Below are 24,468 nucleotides of genomic sequence, written 5' to 3' on the forward strand. Positions count from 1 at the left end.
GCAAGAGACCTGTGAGTCTAGAATTTTTGGTAAGGACGCACGAGATACAGGCAGTGTGACTAGCGCAGGGGCGTCACAGTAGCATGGTGTCCTTGATGTATTACGTGACTGGCATCCTTTTCAAATTGGGGTTACCAGTATTAAAGCGACTGTTGTCAAAATTTAATTTTTCTTTATGCAAAGCTGAAATTTAATGTTCATGTATTTTTACGTTTTTTTTTTAATATTGAACTTTGAGACAATATTTGAGTAATTTTTCAACAAACGTTTTATTGGTTGAAACAGATTCTAAAACAACATTTTTGCACTTTATTACCATTTTATTTCTGATGCACTGTGATCAAAAGTACTTTTAAGTTTGGAATTAAGTTGATAATATCAGATATTTGTTAACTTTTTTAATTGAATTATATTTGGGAAGTCATATTCGAATGAGAATGGAGTGAAAAGGTGGAGTGGGAATATTAATTTGTTTTGTTTAGTAATATTCTTATTCAAATTAAACTTGTTTATTTTCTTTTCAAAGTCTTATTTTTCATTCAGCCGACAAAATCCATATAACTCATTACAAAATCAAACAGTACTCCTCGTTCTGCAAAAGTTGAATACTACTCATAGAACGAACATTTTGGTAAAACAACCACATTTTTAAAATTTTTAATTTTACACGGATTTCATTGTTATACAAATGTAGGATCGCCCATTATAGAACTAACATTTATTTGAGTGTGAATGTGTATATGTATGGGTGTAGTATTTAGATTCAAATAGATGAAGAGAAATAAACCAGAAATTTATCAACATTTTATTAATCTGATAGATGGACAACTGCTTTCCGTTGGTTACCAAATGGTTACCAAATATCGCTATTCCGTGCAGCAGCCATTTTGTACAGTAGAATCAAGAGCATTGCTCCGTTGACAGTTGTCCCCAGGGACCAGACTAGGTACAGGGGCAGCAGTATCTTCTTTCTTGACATGGTAGTCGATGCTTTAACAGAAATAATGATGAAATGTATGTAACTTAAAAATTGTTAACGTTTAGAATTAGATTGATCAGAAATATATATGGTGAAGAGATTGATTATCTTTTTACCTGCTTCTTTTATATATCAACTATTTTTCTTTTTGTCTCGAGTTTATCTTTCTCGACTATCATTTTACGATAAACAAAAAATCTGCAAAATTGGCAAATAAAATAGCATGCGTTTTTTAAAAAGTTATCGTTATTTATAGTTTTTGAGAAATTATATGACAGGTTCGGGGAGGAGATTAATGATTTTAATATTCCAGTATCTCTTATCAGAAAACAGCTTTACATAAATGTTGTCTTTGTAATATTGCCGATTTCCAATAAGGAAGTTGGGAATGCTCTAGTTTTGACAAACAAAGCACAAAACAATTACTCACTTTAGTGACACAGTTAAAATACATATTATAAATGGTTTGAGGTATTTTACATCACAACTACTTGCAACAGCAATTGTATAATATGCTTGCTTATACCTATGCACGCAAGGCCACTTCCTGTAAATCCGTCCTTGCATTCGCATTCAAACGATCCATCTGTGTTGATACATACAGCGTTCATGTCACATACACCCGACTCTGTTCCTGTGACATTCTGTTTGCACTCTTCAATGGCTGCACGCAGGAGTTTAAGTAAGTTAAAATTCATCATTTAAAACAAGATTGTTGTTCAGCTGTTTAATAATGATTTGATAATTCAACATTGATTTATCTAATACTCTTTATGGTCAATAAATCAGGGTTTGTTATTTTTTAATTTTCATTTTAATACCTTTTTGCTTGAAAGTTACAGCAAATCCATACTCTTCAGATTCTTCATCATCATCCGATTTAAATTTGATACGAAGATTATTTCCCGTTGTTTGGCTGTTGATTGCATTTTGAAATGGAAGGCATGTATAATACGTTTCCTTTTCTGAAGAGGATAGACGATTATTAGCTACTAGTGGACAAACTTTTAAACATTCTTTTAACATAAATATATTTGGAGATATATAACGTCGTAAAATGCAATGACTATTATGAACATCAAGTTGTTTGAATCATTTATATAATCTTTATCTATGTAAAGAAAAAAAATCTTTATTTTGCTGTGTGTTGTCTAAAACCCAGATATTCCTCTTTTTTATAGGGTAATATATTTTGATCAGTTGTATAAAGTAAAATGTCCTAAATAAAAGTACCTAGGTTTGGGAAATTTAACATTTCTAATTTCATAAATATTAATGTACAAATTCTTAAGTGGTTAATATAATCATTTATTCATTGCAATGATCATTCACTTCACGCTGATGAATAAATCTAAACTAGAGGTACTGTGAGCAAGCTCACAAATGATAATCCCCGCTAAGAAAAAAATCATAGCTCAAATATTTTTTATGATAACAAATAATGGATGCTATCTAGCTAACCGTCCATGTTCTATCGATAACAACTGTTAATTTAAAAAAAAAATATAATTTCCATTAATACAACACATGGCACAGACAGAAATTAAGCATTTTTATGAATAATAACCTTTAACTTGCCCGAATGACCTTGAGTCAAGGTCACGACACACCCTCAGGTCATAAGCAATCTTTGTGTGAAGTAGGAACTTCTATTGTTTATCCATTAAAAAGATATGAACCTGACAAGAATTTTGCATTTTTCCTGCCAGTGACCTTGAACTTGCCCGAATGATCTAAGTTCAATGTCTCGTCACACCATAAGCTCAAAAGCAATCTGTGAGTGAAGTAGGAACTTCCAGTGTTTCTCTATTGGAAAGATATGGACCGGGCACGAGTTTTGCACTCTTCCTGCAAGTGACCCTGATCTTGCCCAATTGACCTTGGGTCAAGGTCATGACACACCCTCTGGTCATAAGCAATCTTAGTATGAAGGAGGAACTTTCAATGTGTCTCAATAAGAAAGATATGGACCGGACACAAATTTTGCACAGACGGACAGACGGACGGAAGAAAAGACAGACGAACAGACAAAGTGATTCCTATATACCACCCTTCCCAACTTTGTTTTCGGGGGTATAAAAATTGACTTCTTTTTTGACGGTTCAAAACAGAAACTAATTCCAGATTCAGTTGTGTGATTCGTATTTCATTATCTACCTTCAATTTCAGGAAAGTTGTCATGCAATTATTTTATGTTATAAAGTATATTTAATATTGAATAATAATTTTTTTTTTTAATCACTGGGTATTATTTATGTGCCATTACTTTTTGTTAAAATTTAGAATAAAAAACTCAAGACTTTGAAGTTTTAATTTAAGCAATATTTTCATAAAATTATAATATTTCTATGTTAAAAAGTTAATGCTGTAAATAATTTAAAAAACTTATTTCTGTTTTTAGACTTTTTTAATGACGCGAAAAGAAATGCCATCGAATATATTATTTATTGCAGAAAAATGAAAATATCAAAAAATAATCATAATATTAGAGAAGGGGAGCACTTGTTTACCCCCCCCCCCCCCCAAAAAAAAATCATTGACATAATGTAGAATATGGTTAAAGATAATGAAAACATTTTAATCTTTGCTTTAATCAAACCATTTGATTAACACAAGTTTGATAATAATAGTTATTTTTGAAGCTCTAACTAATCAATATATCGAATTTCCGACTTCACTACATCATAAAATATCACGTACTGCCGGAATTCCAAGCTTAAAATTGATATCAATTTATAACAAATGTGATAAATTGGTTGGTGACAAGCAAGAAATTAAAGAATTTGAGATCGAAAGCTTCCGTAGTTAGGGGCTGATCTTGAAAATACAAATGTATCGTGCAATTTTTATTGCATTTCATAAAAATTAATAAATCTAAAAATGAGTTTCCGTAGAACCAAATCAACCAAAAAGGATTTTATACTTGTACCTGTAGACAAAGTCAAGTAGTCAAAACATGCATCCTGATAATCATCGACAATAAGAACGGGGAAAGAGAAAACAATAACCATTCCTTCGTCAGCTGTTATTGTGACGTCACAGTCTCCGTCGCTGTAAAACGATTAAAAAGTGTTAGCATAATTCTATGATATCTTGATACTATTACTTATTAGTTAGTTACTGACTCACTACGGAAATATATTGGGTTGATCAATCTCATAGATGGCGAGGCGAAACCGAGCCGTCTATGAGATTGATCAACCCAATATATTTCCGTAGTGAGTCAGTAAGTAACCTAATAAGTGTTTTGTTTTCCCAAGGACTATCAAGCGACTTAAAAATATTTGCTTAACCCATGTTTACTTACAATGTTTTGTGGCTTTTCAATTTTATATGTTTTCTCCCTTTCCTCGCAAATTTCGACGCTGCCATTTTGTTCTGCTCTAGACAGAACAACGTGACGTCAATATTCTAAGGGCAACTACTCTGATTTTAAAGAATTTCAAAGGGCAACTACTCCAAATACTTTAAGAACTTACGGCATGCGGGTTGCGTATTAAATACTATGACGTGTCGAAATGAGTAAGTAAAGCGTCGGCCAATGACGGCCATATTGCCTAATATTATTTCTCACCGAACAAATATAGAGATATATGAGGCAAACACGTGCTATGTTTAAACCAATGAAAGTGTGATATTTCAGTCCAAGGGAAAACAAAATCAAGTAACGAGCAAAGAATATCTCTTCCGTATTTGTTGTCTTTTTCTTGGAGGGGGTGGGGTGCTAATATTTTGGCTTTTGTTACAGTGTTTGTATTTGACTTTAGTCGATCACACTTATATCTGTTAAGACATCTGGTAAATTTCACTTTTTATGCATACATTACGCTTTGCACCATTTGTTGACTATAAGTAAACGATATATGTAAATTCTTAACTATTATTGTTATAAATAAGGAACAGTAGAATGATGTGTTTGACTTAAGATTTAAACTTTATTAATGATAATAATAATGATCTTAATCACGAATTGTTTTTCTTTTCTTTTGTGTTTCTTTTTTGGAAAGCAACAAAGCGCGATTTAACCTATTTAACGCATGGTTTACAAGTACGTTTGGCATAGCCCAAAAACAGTTCAATTATTTGTAATTACAACTATACAAAATTTAGCTAAGTAGAACTTATTTTTTCAGTCTCATTCTTTACTTCATGAATCATTATAAATATTGCATTTGTTTTTATATGACGTGGATTTTTGTTAAAGTATAAATTTATTGGCGTTTAAAGTTTATACTTCATAATTATTACTGTTCAGTTTAATTTTCGGGTACGAATATACGTCTTTGTGATCAGACATTGAAGAAATAAGAAATGTTTAAAGTCACAAACACACACATACATGGCGTCCGTTTCTTATATTCGTCTACAATTTATATGTCGAATTGTTCGTCGATTGGATTCTTCAGTAATTAAACTGTAAAGGTCTTTAAATAAAACAAAAGAAAAAAATCATTTATCTTTTAATTTCACGCTGTATTGTGTAACATAAATTGTTTACAGCATTTGCATACTTACGCTTTTCCGAATCAACAGAAGTGTAGCGGGCATCAATTTTTTTCACCGTTTTGCGAATTTATCACACTATCTCTCATTCATACTATAAATGTTGTACTTTGTTTCGCAAATCACTAGGAAACATATACTCAAATCTGATTGGCTACGAAATGCAGGATAGGATAGGATAAGGTAGTATTTAACGAGGCCGGGTCTAATTTTTTCTGCCCTAGATTTTTGAATGAAATTTTTTACAAGAATTTCTAGTGATATAATTATTATTTTAAGATTAAAAAATAAGACATTTACCACACCGTTTGTTTAAGGGGTCATCTCAAAGTTTGTTAATTTTTAACATAGGTCCCAATGGGATTTTGCTTGAAATGTACCAAAATTGCACATTTTTTAAACTTCTGCCCTAGGGATTTCTTTTTTTGTTCTACATATTAAAGTTATTGCTAAAAGGCATCAAATTGTCAAATAAAAAAACCCTTTTACCTCCTGGTTTGTTCCAGGGGTCTTATCAAAGTTATTTTTTGTACGCCCAATTTCCAAGTTTGTCAGATAATGGCTATTTTTTATTTGACAAAGACGGAAATTGTGATCTTTATTGTGTTATTAAAACATTACGACATATTTAAGTAATAAATAAATATATAACATCACATATTAAGGGTAATTAATATAAAATACATTGTTAATGTCTTGAAATAAATGAATTAAGCGATATTTAGGCGGGTTAAGAAAACGTGACAGAGGGTGAGGCTTGCTGAACCCTCTTCACGTTTCGACCCGAGCCCAAATATAGCTTATACTTCGAAACTTTATGTTTATTCCACAATATAATATCAATTTTACACATCAAATGAGCTATTTTCAACAAATTTCGCTGAATATCTGCAGTTGAAACTATCACGCAATGGCGTCAACAAAGCAAAAAGATGACGTCACAATACAAATGAAACGCTGCGCGAAAGCGTGCGTACTCGTTCTGTACTCGGCCTCGTTAACTGAATTATTTCTATTTCTATAATGTTTTGTGCATCCTGCATTATATCCTAATCTTGTCAACTTTCATGTGTCAAAACAAATTCTGGATGACGCTGGTTTCAAGCAAAATTTGCACCATTGCAAAGGTTTAGCTAAAAAGCCATACAAATTTTGTCGATGGCTAAGTGGCTAGCAATGAAAATACACGCTGTCTCACACAACTGCACAAAGTTCAAGCTTTATTTAAGATGGTTCTGCTTGATTCGTTCGGTCACATTTTAAATGACAAAATAAATGTATTAAAAATAATGATACTAATCTCACGATCTCCGATCCTCAGTCACGTCCGATAATTCTTAATTATTCGGATTTTTTTTTTGAACTATGAATTTTTTTATAGACAAAATTTTACTGTTCTAGTGTTAATGTTACGCTCAGTTAGTTAACAGAATGCTTGGTTTCGAGTCTCTATGGAGATCGACTATGTATATGTAAATAGGTTTGAGCCACGGTCCACCAATGTAGGTGCAAAACTTCTTATTTAAATTTAATTCCAGCTTGTATATTTTTTACAATTATATTCATCGAGAGCAAATGTGCAATAACTTTCCAAATATCCTTGGATACCATTATTAATTTTTTTTTCATTTATAAAGAATATACTCTAACATTGAGGGTCGGAGTACCTTAGTCTAGTTTCTTCAACTAATGGGCATTGGAAGAAAAAATGCATATTAAGTCACATACATTTGATGTTTTAGAATTGACTATAAGTCCTTTAAACCGAATAAGATTGATTTAATATAAATTTTAATTCAACAGCCAATTCAATCATCAAAACAAGGTATCAATGGACAAAATATATGCAAGAGTTACAAATAAGTATATCTGATGTTTAATAATTAATTTGATGTGTTTTGAGTTTGATTTCATTTATTTTAAACTAAATAAAGCATCATCAAATTATCTGTTACAAGGTATAATTGTAGGTAGAATATGAGGTTAAACATTTCTAATTTGATCCTAGCACAGAACTAGATATTCAGGAGAAAGCGAAAATACTCTGAAACAAATGATCTTAAGGGGATATGGGTGATAAATTTCACATTCTCTGAACCATTTCTTTTCAGATGATTTACACAGATGAATAGATATGGTTAATTCTGAAAAGAACTCGGTGATTATACTATACTTTACATGTATGCTATAATTTTTACCATCTGAGATAGTGTGACGTAGAACGAAAGATATGACATAATAGTAATGATGACCGGAAAAATGAAAGGGAAAACTATTTTATAGTAAGGTTGAAGCATGACTTAAAAAAAGGAAAATCCACCTAATAAGTCATAAATCCGGAAGGGAGAAACTACAATAAAAAAAAAGGATTTTCAGACTATGAAGTTGTTTTCTCTAACCACTGATAAAGAGATAATGATTCCCAATGGTTCGAAAGTTTAATAAAATAATATTTCTATTATTGTTTGAACATTATTTTGAAGTTCTGTTTATAACTTATTTGAACAAAATGCAACTAAGTATACTTTACAAATTTTTGATATCGATTACAAATATGTCAAAACAAAATGGGTCGGTATATTATTTGAAACATATCTCAATTTAGTATTGTTAATTACAAAGTACTTAGTTCAGTTGACAGGTTTAATGTGGAGGACAAGATTCAACAACTTGACTAAACTATACATATAGTGTCTATTATGGCAGTGCGCTGTCAATTAAAAAATATACTGAGATCAGCTGTATTTGTACGAAAAACCAGAGCATCCTCAGATGAAGAATTTCTATACCCCGTGTCAAGGCATGTCAAACCGACACCTTTTACTTTAATGGCACTTAAGACTTGAATATTCTACCATCTCGTATTAAATGTTCCAACAAGGGGGGAGGGGGTTTAACACAAGATTTGAACATTTAATCATACATTTTAGAATCAATAATGGTGATATGTTGTTTAGTAGACAGTATATAATATTATCAAATGCATATTAACGATGTTATCATATGTACACATTGTATACTAGGAATTGTTTATAGCGCTTTTAATGGTATAATCAACACAGTGCCAACATCTTTGTTTCACCAATATATAGGGTCGCTGTAAAAGCTAAAAAAATTGTCTTATATAATTATTTAAAAGTCCATGGGAAGTTTCCAAGCTTTATTTGTTGCCTCAGACTAGAATGTCTCGACGTCATTGGATGAATCGCGTCACGTGATTGCCTTATAAATTTCTTTACACGGCGAGCGTCAAAATTTATACGGCAACATGGCGGCCGTAACGTTCTTTGAGCTGATTTTTTACACAAACGCTCAACCATACTTTTGATTTTAAGCCCCAAAATATTTAGAGTGGCCCCCCTTTGCCCGTGACGTAATATTACGATCCTACGATGGCATCCAGGTTTGCACAAACGACTGACAAAGAAGGTAAAAAATGAGAGAAATAATATATGAATTTAATTGTTATATATTATTTTTTGTTTGTTTACATATTAAACTTTCGGTCCTCGACAAAACAAAACACTTATTAGGTTTGTTACTGACTATTTAAAGAAATTTGTGGGGTCGGTAAAGTCCATAGAAGGCCTTCTATGGACTTTACCGACCCCACAAATTTCTTTAAACAGTCAGTAACAAACCTAATAAGTAATAATGGGTTATCCTGGTATCATTTGTATAATGACTTTTGAACAGTTAGTCTACAAAGTATAACCATTTCATATTGAATTTTACTATGTACAATATGTATGTTTATGTGTATGCTGACATAATACCAAATTAATTTTTCCATCACTTACAAATCATATGATTTGGGGAAGTTTGTCGAGGTGATTGTCTGGAAACTGTCTGTAGCTTGAATGGTCTTGGATCCAGGACATGTTCCTACAAATATATTTGAAACTTTGAATTTAATATATGTTCACAAATTGTTAATGTATATTTCTCAGATGTTATAAATTCATATTTTGCATTTGAATAATTATTTAATATTTTAACATTTCATATTTTTAATTCAATACCGCAAGGCTTATTAACAAATGTTGTATGATAAGTACATTACATAATGACATCAAGATACAATTAAAAATTTTTATGGCAGCATGTTTCTCGATACCACATGTATATTTTGTAGCAGGCTTTGATATGATATGATAATAAATGTCACTGATTGAATTGCGTTTGATGAATGTTATATGCAACGCCAAAAATGTTTAAATACTGTATGATATAAAAAACTGGGTCTACGAATGGTAAAATTGATTCTATTACAGACATTGTTGGTATAAATTATTGAAATATTGCATTTTATATATAATAGATTATTTCAACGTTAATAATGTCATTCTTGTTTTGACGCGGCTCTTGATAGGATAGAAATAATTGACCCAAACTTTGCCTTGGTGGTGCATTTTATAACGGCCAGCTCCTGCTCATGGAGAATTTGATCGTTATTGATAAATCTACTAACGAAGGCTGACTATATTCAGATTACCTTCAGCATCATTCGTCTGTCGCTTGCATTCGCCAAATAAAACTTATTAAAAGATTTGAAGTCATAACAATTTCTAGGATTGAGCGAGACAGGGCATGTTTATTCTGAAGCCGACGAATTAAGAAAATTTTGTTACCTAGACCTATGGTTGCTCATTAGCTACTTCTTGAAAGAATTTCTCAAATCAACAAAAAAATTACTTGATTATAATAGATATCATAAAATACGAAAGCCCATTGAGCTCATTTTCGTAGGTAAAAAAAATATTCTTTTCGCGAATAAACGCCAAACTTTTGCGATATAACGCGTTAGTTTCGCAAATAAACGCGAAACATTCGCGAATAAACGCAAAACTTTCGCGATATAACGAGTAACTTTCGCGTTATAACGCGAAACTTTCGCGATATAACGCGAAACTTTCGCGATATAACGCGAAACTTTCGCGAATAAACGCGAAACTTTCGCGAATAAACGCGTAACTTTCGCGAATAAACGCGTAACTTTCGCGAATTAACGCGAAACTATTATATAAATAGTGTCATTTCATACAGAACCCTTATGAAGAAAAACGATGGAAAACAAACACATTTTAAGTTTTATATAATAAAATACTTATTATTCATTATTATAATATCCATGTTATGTTGATTTATGAAGACAAAATTATCTTTTTTGCATATAGATATTAATTAATCTGATAAAACTTTATCATAACATTTTTATATGTGCAAATTAAATAATAAGTTTGAGCATCATATTACGATTTTCAGTTGTTCGCCGAACCTGTGTTCGAACAGGCATTCTTCGATGATCTTTTTCTTATAAAATTGATATAAATTTAACCGTCGGAGACCTTTAAAATCTTAATTTTCAAATGACATATGTGATAAATTTGGAGGACGAATTTACGTCATCTAGATTTGAACAAAAGCTTGAAAATTTCAATTCACAGCTTGACTTATCTTTCTGATATTAAACTAGACGTTAAGTTATGTTGCAGCGATATAACATATATTATAACGTTTCAAACAATGATATCCTTTAAATTCTAAAATGATACTGAATAAAACGGTTAATTCGAATTAAAATTGTTATAATTAAAATATGTTGCTGCCTTATCTTCAATAATACAGCGCCCATTAGAATGTGAGAAGCGCGATGCATTATGTCCTTTTAGTTAAGGTTTGCGGCTTGCATTTTTTAGAGGTTGTACCAATGTTACATACCATTTTGTTCACTAAACTAAAGTCTTTTTTCTCATGAAATGCAAATGAATTTTGCCCGTCCCGTTTTATAACTACAAAAGGTCAAAGTTCATGATTTCCAATTTTCATTTTGATGAAATGTAAACAATTTCGTGAAAATATGTACATTTTATATGCGACTATTATGGGGGTTATTTATGCTTAAAATGTTCGAAAATAATATCACTATTGATATCATGATTCACTTTTATTGATTTCTGATGAACTATCTAAAAATGAATAAAATGCAACAAAAGTCTTAATTTTGGACTACTATTATGTAAACAAAAACGTCTTATTTGAAACCTTTCCAAGTCCACCGATTTCAGGAAAAACGTATCTTAGAATATGTGTAATCTGATGTTTCTAAAACACTATTCAAAACCATATGATGCGGATTTCGTTTTCGTGGAAATTGATAAAATGCTTGTGTCCTCTTATTTTTTTATTGAAACTAAAAAAACCCGCGAAATAAAAAAACCTGAAATCAATTATGACGTCATATAAATTTTGACGTCATAACTGAAATAAAGGGTAGTTGGTGTTACGTCACAATGAAAATGTGTGAGTTATCTCCCTGTAACCGCAAACCTTACCTTAAAAATCAGTACTAAGATTTTAAAGATTTCCTACGCTTTAATTTATTTTAATTTGTATAAGGTTAAATCTAATTCATATACATCTTCTTATAATATTATTTTGTTTTATTTAAATTAATATATTTGTTTTCAGTAATTATTCTTCATAGGGTTTCTTCTATGAAATAACAATATTTACGTATTTAAATTTCGCGTTTTATCGCGAAAGTTTCGCGTTTATTCGAGAAAGTTCGCGTTTATTCGCGAAAGTTACGTGTTTTTTCGCGAAACTAACGCGTTTAATCGCAGAAGTTTCGCGTTTATTCGTGAAACTAACGACCTCGACAGATCCAAAGTAATGATCTGCGGTTCACGCGAATAATGTTTTAATCACTGAGATATGATGATTTTCAACGAATATAAACGTTACAACAAGTTTAACAAACCATTAAAGTCACCATCATATGGCGTACTGTCTCAAAGAGTTTTGATGTAGTGAAGTACTTTAGATGTGAGCAAGGTATAAACGCCCATAATTAGGAAGAAGATTGCACTACCTTTTTATTCCTCATTTTTTTTTGGCTCTGAAACCTTTCTGGTTCTAGAGGTGTATATTAAACTATTTACGATAATGCATATTTAAAGAAATCGATATAAGTTTTGTTAAGCTTGATAGTTTATGAGAAAAATTGAAAGCCAAAATATTCAACATATTTCACCAATGCACGTTACACATTGCCTGACGAAAGACACAGACGAACAAAAATAGATCCTCCTTGATATCAGATATTACAATGACCTTGATAATTTCTTACCAGAATCCCTGCCGCTGATAACTGATACCGTAAACCTCTCCATTTTGTTGAAGTTGTCGTCTGTTGTCAATGTGACTTTCATAGAACTATCAAATGATATCCGACTTTGAGAATCTGAGGCTTCGATGAACGGTTCTGCGAAAGTTGTTCGTGTCCCAAAGCCTGCTAAAGATTTTCAAAAATTCACGTTTAAACAACGAAATTTTTTTGAGAAACTCAAATAGTATTACAAAATACATATTATATCGTTATTGTAGAGTAGACTCTCTCTCTCTCCCTCTCTTTCTCTCAGAATAGATTTTTAAAAAATACCAGCATCATTATCAACACTGAGGCTGTCGGATCCTTCAAACGTCATGTTAAAAACGTGAATGATGATTCCTGACCCTTCTTCCCCCTTAAACGTCCATGTACAAGTAGAAGAGCTGATATACACAAAAATATATAAGCTGAATTTCGTTAATTGCGTGCATGAATTTTTGATTGAGTAGACGAAAACATGATATATATAGTGTCCAATGATATTTTTGCATGTTTTCTTTTCTGATATTGCTTTTACATATACTTTTAAAAAGTCAGTTAACAGAGAAGATGATTGTATATTCCTAATGTTGTTATTCCTACATTGTTGTAAAATATAAAATAAGTAAAAAAAATTACATTGGAAATCCGTCTGTTTCTTGCGGTGGAAATGAGAACGTTTGTGCTTCAAATTCAGGAATATCTATAACAACTTCCGACCCATCGTTTGGACAGGACAAGAATCCTACTGTGAAATTTTAATCCATAATAAATAAAACTATAAATTAAGTAATGCTTCATCTATCTCATTTTGTTGCTTAATTGATACCGTGTACAATATATATCGGATACGGTGGTATATTTGTAAATTATCATTAAGTATTGCAAAGTCTTGTAACGATTTTTGATGTATGTATGTTTATTTGTATTGGTAAAATTATATTGATAATTAAATTAGAAACAACCGAAATCGTCACTCATCATTACGATATGTTTCAAATGTATTTGATTTGTTGTATATGGTTAATTTTACCTTAAAATTCATCATATATTTATCCTATGTTTTGTTTTCATGCCTGCCACTTCCGGTAACCAAAAATCGTCGACCAAATGGGTTGTGCAACGTTACGTAAGGTTGCTTGACGTTATATATATTTATATGATCTTTTTAAACTTTAATTAAGTCAGTATTTGACGTTAGTTTGGGGAGTCAAACCTTAATTGGGTTTGACGCTAGCTGATGTATTTTTTAGAGTTTGGAATAAAATTATTTATAAAAGTCATACCTAATGTCTTACGTCGTTACTAGATAACCCCATTATGGCAAGTAATTGGATTTATTTTTCAAAAATATTATATTTATGAAAATTTACATTTACCTTTGACGAAGAAGTCTTTTCTGGGTTTTCAACATGTTTAAAATAAATTTCATTAATTGTTTTAAAAACTTGATTTTTCTACCAAATTACATTTTTATAAGCTTTTTCGGCGCTTAATCTATAAATAAATGTATGTGAAAAAATCACATAATTTGATTTCTTTCTTATTAAATGATCAATACATTAGCTTTTTTTTGTCACTTTATATCCTCATATAAAGTCTTTATAACATCTAAAACCAGGAATGAATAAATATTGGAAGTATAACAAAAATCGAAATATCTTCAAAATTTATGAAAATTAGAGAAAATGCTGGCTAAGCAATATCAATTGAAGTTTAAATATTTATTCCAATTCAGTAACATAAGCTGACAAACATGCTATTTTTCATTCGTTTCATTAAAGAATAGAAACCTCATATCTCAAACAGGTGTCTATATAACTGGAGATAACAATGTATATTTTCATATTCTTTTAGTTGAAAGAAATTGTAGGGATGAATTTTACCTTTCTTACGAACTCATTTAGGCATAAACGTAGCAGCCCTATATATAGATACACCTTTACATAATATAGGAAAAGTAATATTTAGAGAGACCATATCACATGGGTATCTTCTGATACTGTTCGATGAGACATAACTCCCGAGAATGGTATCAGAACTACATCTATCTATCAAAACCCGCAAGATATCACGCATATTTTAACAATCCGAGATAAATGTATTTCTTTAGCTCACCTGAGCCAAAGGCTCAGGTAAGCTTTTCTGATCTCAATTTGTCCGCTGTCTGTCGTTGTCGTCGTCGTTGTCGTTGTAAACTTTTCACATGTTCATCTTCTTCTCAAGAGCCACTGGGCAGATTTCAACTACATTTGGCAAAAGGTGAAAGGGATTCAAGTTTGTTCAAATGAAGGGCCACGCCCTCTTAAAAGGGGATATAATAAAGAATTATTGAAAATGTGTTGGTATTTTTCAAAAATTTTCTCAAAAACTATTCGGCCTGAAAAGCTCAAACTTGCGTTGAGGCATCCTCAGGTAGTGTAGATTCAAGTTTGTTCAAATCATGGTCCCCCGGTGGTAGGGTGGGGCCACAAGAGGGGGATCAAGTTTTACATAGGAATATATAGAGAAAATCTTTAAAAATCTTCTTTTCAAAAACTATCAGGCCATAAAATCTCAAATTAAAATAATCGAGGCATTCTCAGGTAGTGTAGATACAAATTTGTCCAAATCATGGTCCCTGTGGGTAGGGTGGGGCCACAATAGGGGGATGAAAATTTACACAGGAATATATTGAGAAAATATTTAAAAATCTTCTTCTCAAAAACTATTAAACCAGAAAAGCTCAAATTAAAATGGAAGACTCCTCAGGTTGTGTAGATTCAAGTTTGTACAAATCATGGTCCCCGGGGGTAGGGAGGGGCCACAAGAGGAGGATCAAGTTTTACAAAGGAATATATACAGAAAATCTTTAAAAATCTTCTCAAAAACTATTAGGCCAGGGAAGCTCAAATTTAAGTGGAAGCATCCTCATATAGTGTAGATTCAAGTTTGTTCAAAACATGGTCCCCAGGGGTAGGTTGGGGCCACGATTGGGGGATAAATTTTTATACAGGAATATATAGAGAAAATCTTTAAAAATCTTCTTCTCAAAAACTATTAGGCCAGAAAAGTTCAAATTAAAGTGGAAGCATCCTCAGGTAGTGTAGATTCAAGTTTGTTCAAATCAAAGTCCCTGGGGGTAGGGTACATGTAGGGCCCCAATGGAGTGATCAAGTTTTACAAAGGAATATACACAAAAAATCTTTAAAAATCTTCTGCTCTAAAAACTTTAGGCCAGGGAAGCTCAAATTTGAGTGGAAGCATCCTCATATAGTGTAGATTCAAGTTTGTTCAAATCATGGTTCCCAGGGGTAGGGTGGGGCCACGATTGGGGGATAAATTTTTATACAGGAATATATAGAGAAAATTTATTAAAAAAAAAACTATTTGACCAAGAAAGCTCAAATTGGTGTGTTTCTATTCCCAGATAATGTAGATTCAAGTTTGTTCAAATCATGGTCCCTTGGGGTAGGGCGGGGCCACAATGGGGGATAAATTATTATGTAAAGAGAAAACCTTTAAAAAATCTTCCTTTCCAAACTATTAAGCCAGGAAAGCCCAAATTAGAGTGGAAGCATCCCCAGATCGTATAGATTCAAGTTTGTTTAAATAATAGTCCAAGGGTAGAGGTAGGCCACAATGGGGGATGAATTTTTACATAGGAATATATAGAGAGAATCTTTAAAAATCTTCTTTTTAAAGAGTATTTGGCCAGAAAATCTTTAACTTGTGTAGAGGCATCCTCGGGTAGTGTAAATTCAAGTTTGCAAAATCACATTCCCTAGTGGTTGGGCGGGGTCGTGATGGCGGTTTGAATTTTTACAAAGAAATATATAGAGAAAATCTTTAAAAATATTCTGGAAAATTTTTCGGTCCAAAACTCAGTACTTAGTGTGAAACCACAGGTTATACAGATTAAAGTTTGATGAAACCATGATTCCCTAGAGAAGGGTGGGGCCACGAAATGGGGGGGGGGGGGGGTATGTAGGAATAGAGAAAAATCTTCTTACAGGTACGACAACAAAAGGGGCTTGGTATTTACAAAAAAAATAGCGGTGGATAAAAATTGACAGATTTTCAATTTTTTTTAGCAAGATCTACTGTATTTAGTTGTCAAGATATTTTGATACTGTAATGCTAATTTTATCAAAATTAAGGCAATTGTTGCTCAGGTGAGCTATATGGCCCCTGGGCCTCTTGTTTAAAGTTATATATTGGAAATGTTATATATGTAATGGAAAAATCGTGAATTTGATTTTTAATCTTTCAGGCATTCGGTTTAAACACTATGAAAAGGAAATATAAAATCATGTCTTTCAAATAAACAAAAAACGTTTAAATCTTATGCGCCTTAGCATCTAAGGAAAAAATTGTAATGTTTAAAGATTACGTTTTTCAGTAGTTTCAGCATGTCCGTTGCACTCATACTCGTTCAAACTTTCGGGTTCAAAACATATATCTTTTGGTAAGCAGTTTTTTTCCAAGCATTCATTAACATCTGTAAATGTAAAAATAAAGTAGACATGTAAGCAGATACTCAAAAATTAACATACATGTACGTGTACATTCCTGTAAAAAACCTAAACACATGTTGACATCTCTGTTACGCATTCCAGGAAAAAACCGGATACTCGGAAACAAACAAGTATATTAACCTTATTTTTCTTTTTATTTATTGACTAAACAGCAGGCCCACAGGCCTTGATGGTATCCTGAGCACCATATCTTTAAATTTATTAACGCACATGGACACCCACGGTAATAGGTTATCCAAGTGACTTAAGTCACATAAAAAGCATAAAAGTTATAAAAGTTCATTATATATGTCCATATTTGTCCCCTTTATTCTGCAGTAAGCAGTAACGTCTGCCCCATGAGCAGTGAATTTCACAATTAAAACTGGAGACATAACATAAGTGGTCCGATTAAGCTTTTTTTTATTGCAGCAAAAACATAATAGCAAAACTCTTTATCTTTTAACCATATGTAAATTACATTAAATCTAGTTAATTTGAAAGGTTAAAAAAAATCGACTATCTGGTTATTTTTAAGAATTATATTAAAGTGTACAATTAATGTAGGAATATACAGCGGTAACAACGTTATTGTTGACTAGCCAATCGTGTTAAATAGTTCGTGTAACGTGGGTGATCGTTCATGTAACGTGCGGGATCGTGCGTGTATCAGAAAAATTAGTTTGTGCATTTACCGTGAGCGAGCGTGTGTGATTGATTTTTTCGATTTGTAACTTTTTTAAGGAATTCCAAGATTAACACTAACAACAACAACACGTAGTTTTTTATTTGAAGAATGCAACAATGCATTGGAATTTGAAACTCTTTTTTATATAAAAAAAAAAAAAAAACATTGACAATTGTTGGTGTGTAACATTTCAGAGCCGATCATTTTGAAATATTCTCTTTTTCGTCGTTAAATAGTAAGTAATTGAACAACTCATTTAATCCTTTGTTCGGTCGAGTTAGTAAAGCATACCTTTGTATCAGCCTACACAAGCAGGGTTGTCGCTAAGACCCGGGGGCGGGGTATTCCCCCGCCTAAAGTGATTTATTTACCCGGCTATTTTTGCATTCCAAACACAATCTAGCTATAAGCTAGACCCCCAGACCACCTTCTACTTTTTTATTTCTTCCTTCTACTTCAATTTTTAGAGACAACCATGATCAAGCATTTATTATATCTTGACACATAATTTTAATCATATAAGCAAGAAAGACTAATTGAAAGAAAGAAGTCAACCTTACTGTAACAAACTTAAATTCTTTGTGTATAATTATATTTCCCCTTGATTCACCCTTCCGTTTTACCCTTTGGAGACCCTCTTGTGTTCATATTTTGACCCTTGGTTACCGTGGTAACATATCAATCCTGTGGGGAGCCCCTCGTTGATACCTTAAATAGTTGGTAAAAGTATGCATGGGTTGTACCCGGGAACATCAGTTGATAGACGTGGTCGTCATCCCGTCTAGTGCTCAGGGGCCTGTTTTAGAAAAACATCAGGTATTTAAACAACCCATTTTTGTACGTTTTAACCACACGTGTTTGAATAACTTTTCGGTAGTATGTTTTTCATTTTGTTTATTTTATCAGGGACTCTTTTGCATTATTTTGCTGTTAAATTTCCCGTCCCGACAGAACTTCAATACCCGTCAGGGAAGGAGGGTTCTTGGGTGCTGAAATATTTCCGTCTCCTGTATTTATAAGTAGCCGTTTCCATTTTAATGGGATATTTTTCAGAGATTGCTGTTCTACAGTGAGTGAATGAACTACGGCGGCCCTTTCGACACATCTCTAAAACTGTCTCTAAAACTACTTTATACCTGAGGGTGATCCTCGCAGTTTTACTAATTATTGATCGTCAATGCAAATACATGCTTTAACTTAAAATTGTGAAAGTTTGATATTTATATAATTTGTGTCATTTGAAAACTTATATTTTGCATATTGAGTTTATTGAAAGAAACTTCCAATCAGCATGGACTAGGCCATGGGTCATTTACATTACCAAAGAAAACTTTCGTCTAATGCAGCCTCGATAGACCCGCGCAGCATGTGAACTTTCTACTTCAACTTAATTCTGGTGGTTGCCGATATACCTATACCTGACTGTAACCACGTGTTCACCTGAGGGTTCTTCAATACCACGTGCGCCGGAACCGGGCTGACCAAATAGACGTTTTCTTCCTTTAATTATTTAATTTGTATATTTCTGTTTATTTGGTTTTTTCTTGTTGAATATTCTGTTAATTTTTTTTTTTAATTTTGTTATGAAATATTTTGTTTAAAATATTGATTTATGTAAGTTCATCAGGATGCATAATCACACATCCTAACACTTACCCATTCCCCGTTTAAAACTTAACAGTTATCCCCTAAGTTTTCTTTCAAATGAGAACACGATACGCATTCCTCTCTGGTACATTGTATAAACATTTGGAAGAAATTCAATTTAGACGCTTTAAAATTTAGAATAAATAATATACCGTGAATTATGGAAATATGGGATGTGTAAAATCGATATTCTTTTGAATAAGGGAAAACAATTTACCTGTTTCTCGCATAAATAAATTGAACGTAGGGGAATTGGATTACATAAACATTTACACGTATGTAAAAAAAATTGTGTAGTTCATGTATCGTCTTTATTATTTTTACTCTTAATTTTCTTTAACTTATGGTATAAGTTAAAATTGGTTATGGACACTTAAAAAATTATTTGTGTTTGAATCCTATATAATATTGTTTACTCGTAAAAAAATACCTGCCGCTGTTCAATAACACAAAGGCATATTGTAGTAGAAATTAAAGCAATACGTTTTCTCTATTCTAATCTTAAAAGTTAAATTTTTTTTGCGTGTTTAATGGTATATAATCGTTCGTTTTTGTGTTTTATCGTTATTGTTTGTGTATCGTGAAAATTCAGTAAGATGGTGATCGTCCGTGTATCGTATGTAATCGATTGTGTACTGTGCGTAATCCTTCGTGTATCAGAATCGTGCGTGTCGTTTGTGAACAATAACGTTGCTACCACTGTATAGGAAAAAGTCTTTTTCCGCGCTTCGAAGCAGAGTAAAGAATAATACAGTAGCTTTGTATCTCAAATTGTAATATGTGATAAGTAATGTCATTTTGTAACTTACTTGTAAGAAATATTAAATTCTAATATAAGTCTTGTTTTAAGTAGGGTCATCTCTGAGTATTAAAGGGTTCCAAATACTGCTATATATTTGGAGTATTATAACTGTCGACTGATTTGGTATAATGGATACATTAAAAAATAAAGAAAAATATCCACAAGGATAGCATACTCAATGTATAAAATTTCAACGGAATACGTTTTTTTTTAGTTTTTCTTTTACAGTCCTCCTACAAAGTTTTATTTTATCATAACGTTATAAAAGCACAATGACAACGTTCACCTTTCCTTAAAAAATATTTGTATCTGTATATTGTTTATAGAGTTCAATTCTTTATTTGATAAATGGCGTTTGCAATATTAAATTCTGGTTTATGAGATATCTTTGTAGCGTCTAAAAATTTGCCCAATAGATACGTGAAAGTAACGAGCTGCAAATTGATTTTATGAAGTTTTGGCTAAGTATTTTGTAAACATTTTTTGGTACAACAATGTTAATGCACACCGTGCATTATATACCACATAATTAAATTGCTTATTTTTTGATCTGATTTAAAAAGAAGAGGCCCAATATGCCACATCGCTCACCTGAGCAACACTGCTTTATATGGGCGTTCAAAGGATATTGTTCCATGTGGCCCCTGGGTAGATTAACTAAAAATTAATATCCGAATTTTCACTTATTTTTCATATACCTAATCTTTGACATATTCACCTTCACGGAATACCATTTTTACCGAAAATAAGATCATATGCAATATAAACAATTAAATTTTCAGTTGGTGTTCACGGTTAACTTCCAGTTCCCTTTCTTTAAGCCCCCCCCCCCCCCCCCATCACTTTATAAAACGATTAAAATACATGAGAGCATAAAAGTACATTTTCTCCATCCACTACTTGCTACCTATTGTATTTTAAAAAATTCTAGATGTCAAAGAAGAAAAGTGTACTTCAATGCACCAGAATGAATGCGCTCAATTCCTCGAGTCAAAAACATTGAAAAATTTAATTGGCCTTCTCCATTATAGACATTTGTCATTTACCAGGCATGAATTTATTTCGTATGACCTTTCATATCCTGAGTCACTTGATTGAAGAAAATAAACTTAATTGAAAATGTTGTCACATATCTTAAAGAGCTATAATTCAAATTAATGTATTGGCAGGCATGTCGCTCTATTGTACCAAGGCCCATCCATTTTTTTTATCTTTATTAAAAAACAACAAATGTGTACAAACAAAGATGATTTTCCATTCCAATATTTTTTTAAGAACACCGATAATGCTTTTATTTTCATAATAATAATTTGTCAGGCCTATGGAAACTGTTTAAAAGGCATTGTTTTCATTTACTTGTGTTCGAAAAACTATCAAAAATTTGTGTGGATTTTATGCAATTCATCGTTGAAGAAGGGGCACCAGAAAGTAATTACAGCATATCATCCTTTTAGCAAGACATTTCTATTGATCAACCAAAATTTCAGTGTCAATCGCAGAATCATAAGCAAGATACATAGCTTGGTTTGAGTCATGTTTTTGTTCACATGAGTTTATTACATTCAACTTAAAGCTGACATGAATAATAAAAGCATTTTGGTCGCCATATTAGTTTAGATCGCTCCTCTACTGCCTCTGGGGTATATATACCGGTTGATAAAGTTACGGTCGGTTGCTTTCCGAACGAGGCACTCACGTTGCACGGACTTCTAAATGCTTGAACTACACATTGTAGTAAAATGTAGTAATAAAGAATAAAGAGAACAACAATCAATGAAATACAAAATATATTTATTCTTTGAAAGTATGTTCAAGGTATCCGTAATATATTGCACAGACAGTGCTGCCTTACTTCGCATGCACATCAAACACGTGTGTCGTTCATACAGACTGCATAACGTCTGCATCTTCTATAAAACCCCGGCGACACTACATCGAACACAGTAGCTAAATGATAGTATATCCAAGAAAGTAACAACGTTTCCATCCGTTCCTACAAAAATCCATGAGATAATTGACATTGCTCGATCTGCCACAGTGTGTGGTTTGCACATGTGCGATGTTTTAACATACACAGGAAAACGGTCTACAATTATCGAGGAATTTTCGAAGTATCTGCGCCTGGATTTCAGTCTGTCTGGTTTCGTCGTTTATTGGATATATCTTGCTAGTGCAGTGGTTGTCATATTATTTTTGTTCAAAACGCGTTTTTACAAGTCTTTTCGTCCAAGGTAACGTGATCGGATGTCTGAAATTCCTGAATACGGTGAAGCATGAATAGTGCTCTCGGCCTTATATAGGGGGTGTGTAGCGATGAGCAGAACAATAGAAATCGACAACTAATATGGCGGTAATCGGAGATAAAAGGGAAATAATGCGTATTTATGAATTCATGTTAGCTTTAAGCATTTTAAACTTGGTATTTCCTATTCAGCATAGCTGCATTTAAAATATAAACAAACTTAAGGATGACCTCAGCTTTGTGTACACACATATAGTAGCATTGTGCGCAAAGCTCTGTATCTTGCTTATAACTCGAAGCTTGACTCTCAGGTTGGTAAAATTATAGGAATTTGTAAACAATTAAAACAAGAGAAAACTGCACTAAAACAAAGAGAAAACTCAAATTATCTCCGTTTAAATTTAAATTGCTGAACATCTTAATAGAACATGTTGCATTAATCAACTATTACGTAGAGATAATACCGAATTACACGGACCACCATAATTTGACCCCCCCATGGTGGCCCCACCCTATCCCCTGAAATCATGTTTTAAAAAAACTAGAATGAATTAACACTACCTGAGGATGCTTCCACAAAAACTACAGCTTTTCTGGCCAATTGGTTTTTGAGAAGAAAATGTTTTAAAGATTTTTCGCTATGTATTCCTATGTAAAATTCGAACCACCCATTGTGGCTGCACCCCACCCCCGAGATCAGGGTTTGAACAAATTCGAACTAACACTACCTGAGGATGCTTCCAAACAAGTTACAGCTTTTCTGGCCTACTGGTTTTTGTTGAGAAGATTTTTCTCTCTGTATTCCTATGTAAAAATTTCGACACCCAATTGTGGCCCCACCTTACCCCCCGGGGATCGTGATTTGAAAAAAAATTGAATCTACACTACCTGAAGATGCTTCCACATGCCGTTCCAGCTTTTCTGGCTAACTGGTTTTTGAAAAGAAGATTTTAATGATTTTTCTCTATACATTTGTATCTAAAAATTTGATCCCCCATTCGGGCCCCATCGTACCCCCGGGGATCATGGTTTGGACAAACTTGAATCTTAACTACTTGAGGATGCTTCTACACAAGTTAAAGCTTTTTAGCCGATTGATTTTTGAGAAGAATATTTTTAAAGATATTTCTCTGTTTATTTCACACAGGCGCTTGTTTCATACAGGAGGTCTATTAACTATACACAATATTGTGTATAGTTAATAGACCTCCTGTATGAAACAAGTGCCTGTGATATTTCACCTCAGGTGAGCTAACAATTATTTATGTCTCTGCTACATGTACACGCACTTAGTATTTCCATCAGCAAAATTAATCTCCGTTTAGACTGAATAGACGAAAAATACTTACATCTAGCCTAAAACACATTGCAGTAATCCACTTTTACGCAAAAACCATACCGTATTACCATTAGAATTTGTATTCTAGTTGTTAAAGTGCCGTAACTGTTAATGTATCTTATTTTCCGCAAGTAACAGTCAGCTGTCTTACAGGTACTTTCCGATGTCTATGTTTGATTGGTACGTAAAAATTACAAAATACAGGCGATAGTTCCCCTAAGTTACAAACCGTAATTCACGAAAACGAAACGAAAATCAAAACAAGCTAAAACCACCGTCAAAGGTAAAAATGTCAACGCATTGGAATATTTAAGCTCAATTTACTTCACAAAATTGGCATTAATGTATCTTGCACATTTCAAATATTCCTTTCGCAATCAAACTATTCCATAACAACCAAATTCATCTTTGTCAGATTGACCCATTTCTTATACGTTCAAAATGGCCTTTTCTTTGTTTCAAAGAGGGTTTTGAGATATGGAATACCGAACCCGAAGTTAAACTGATTGACCCTCACTCTCTCTGTCTTATTATCATTTCCGTAAATAAATCAAAACAGAATTAGCCCTTAATTTTTGCAATTTATATTTTCCTCCCCATAAGGATAGTTTATGCTAAA

At 32.6% G+C, this 24,468-nt stretch overlaps 1 protein-coding gene across 1 annotated transcript in view; it reads right to left on the reverse strand.

Annotated features, from left to right (window-relative positions):
* Positions 1-808: 808 nt before the first annotated feature.
* LOC109618080 (tolloid-like protein 1) overlaps positions 809-24,468 on the reverse strand; it is a 76,248-nt gene continuing 52,588 nt past the window's right edge. Inside the window, exons 8-16 of the mRNA XM_066072284.1 lie at positions 17,008-17,115; positions 13,275-13,383; positions 12,927-13,039; positions 12,615-12,779; positions 9,283-9,367; positions 3,909-4,030; positions 1,801-1,944; positions 1,506-1,643; positions 809-990 (exon numbers count right to left, since the gene is read on the reverse strand). Coding sequence (XP_065928356.1) covers positions 854-990; positions 1,506-1,643; positions 1,801-1,944; positions 3,909-4,030; positions 9,283-9,367; positions 12,615-12,779; positions 12,927-13,039; positions 13,275-13,383; positions 17,008-17,115 — 1,121 coding nt within the window. The 3' untranslated portion in view covers positions 809-853. The remainder of the gene's footprint in view (positions 991-1,505; positions 1,644-1,800; positions 1,945-3,908; positions 4,031-9,282; positions 9,368-12,614; positions 12,780-12,926; positions 13,040-13,274; positions 13,384-17,007; positions 17,116-24,468) is intronic.

The sequence above is a fragment of the Magallana gigas genome, chromosome 9, assembly GCF_963853765.1.
Source record: "Magallana gigas chromosome 9, xbMagGiga1.1, whole genome shotgun sequence".
In the NCBI taxonomy this organism is placed as follows: Eukaryota; Metazoa; Mollusca; class Bivalvia; order Ostreida; family Ostreidae; genus Magallana; species Magallana gigas.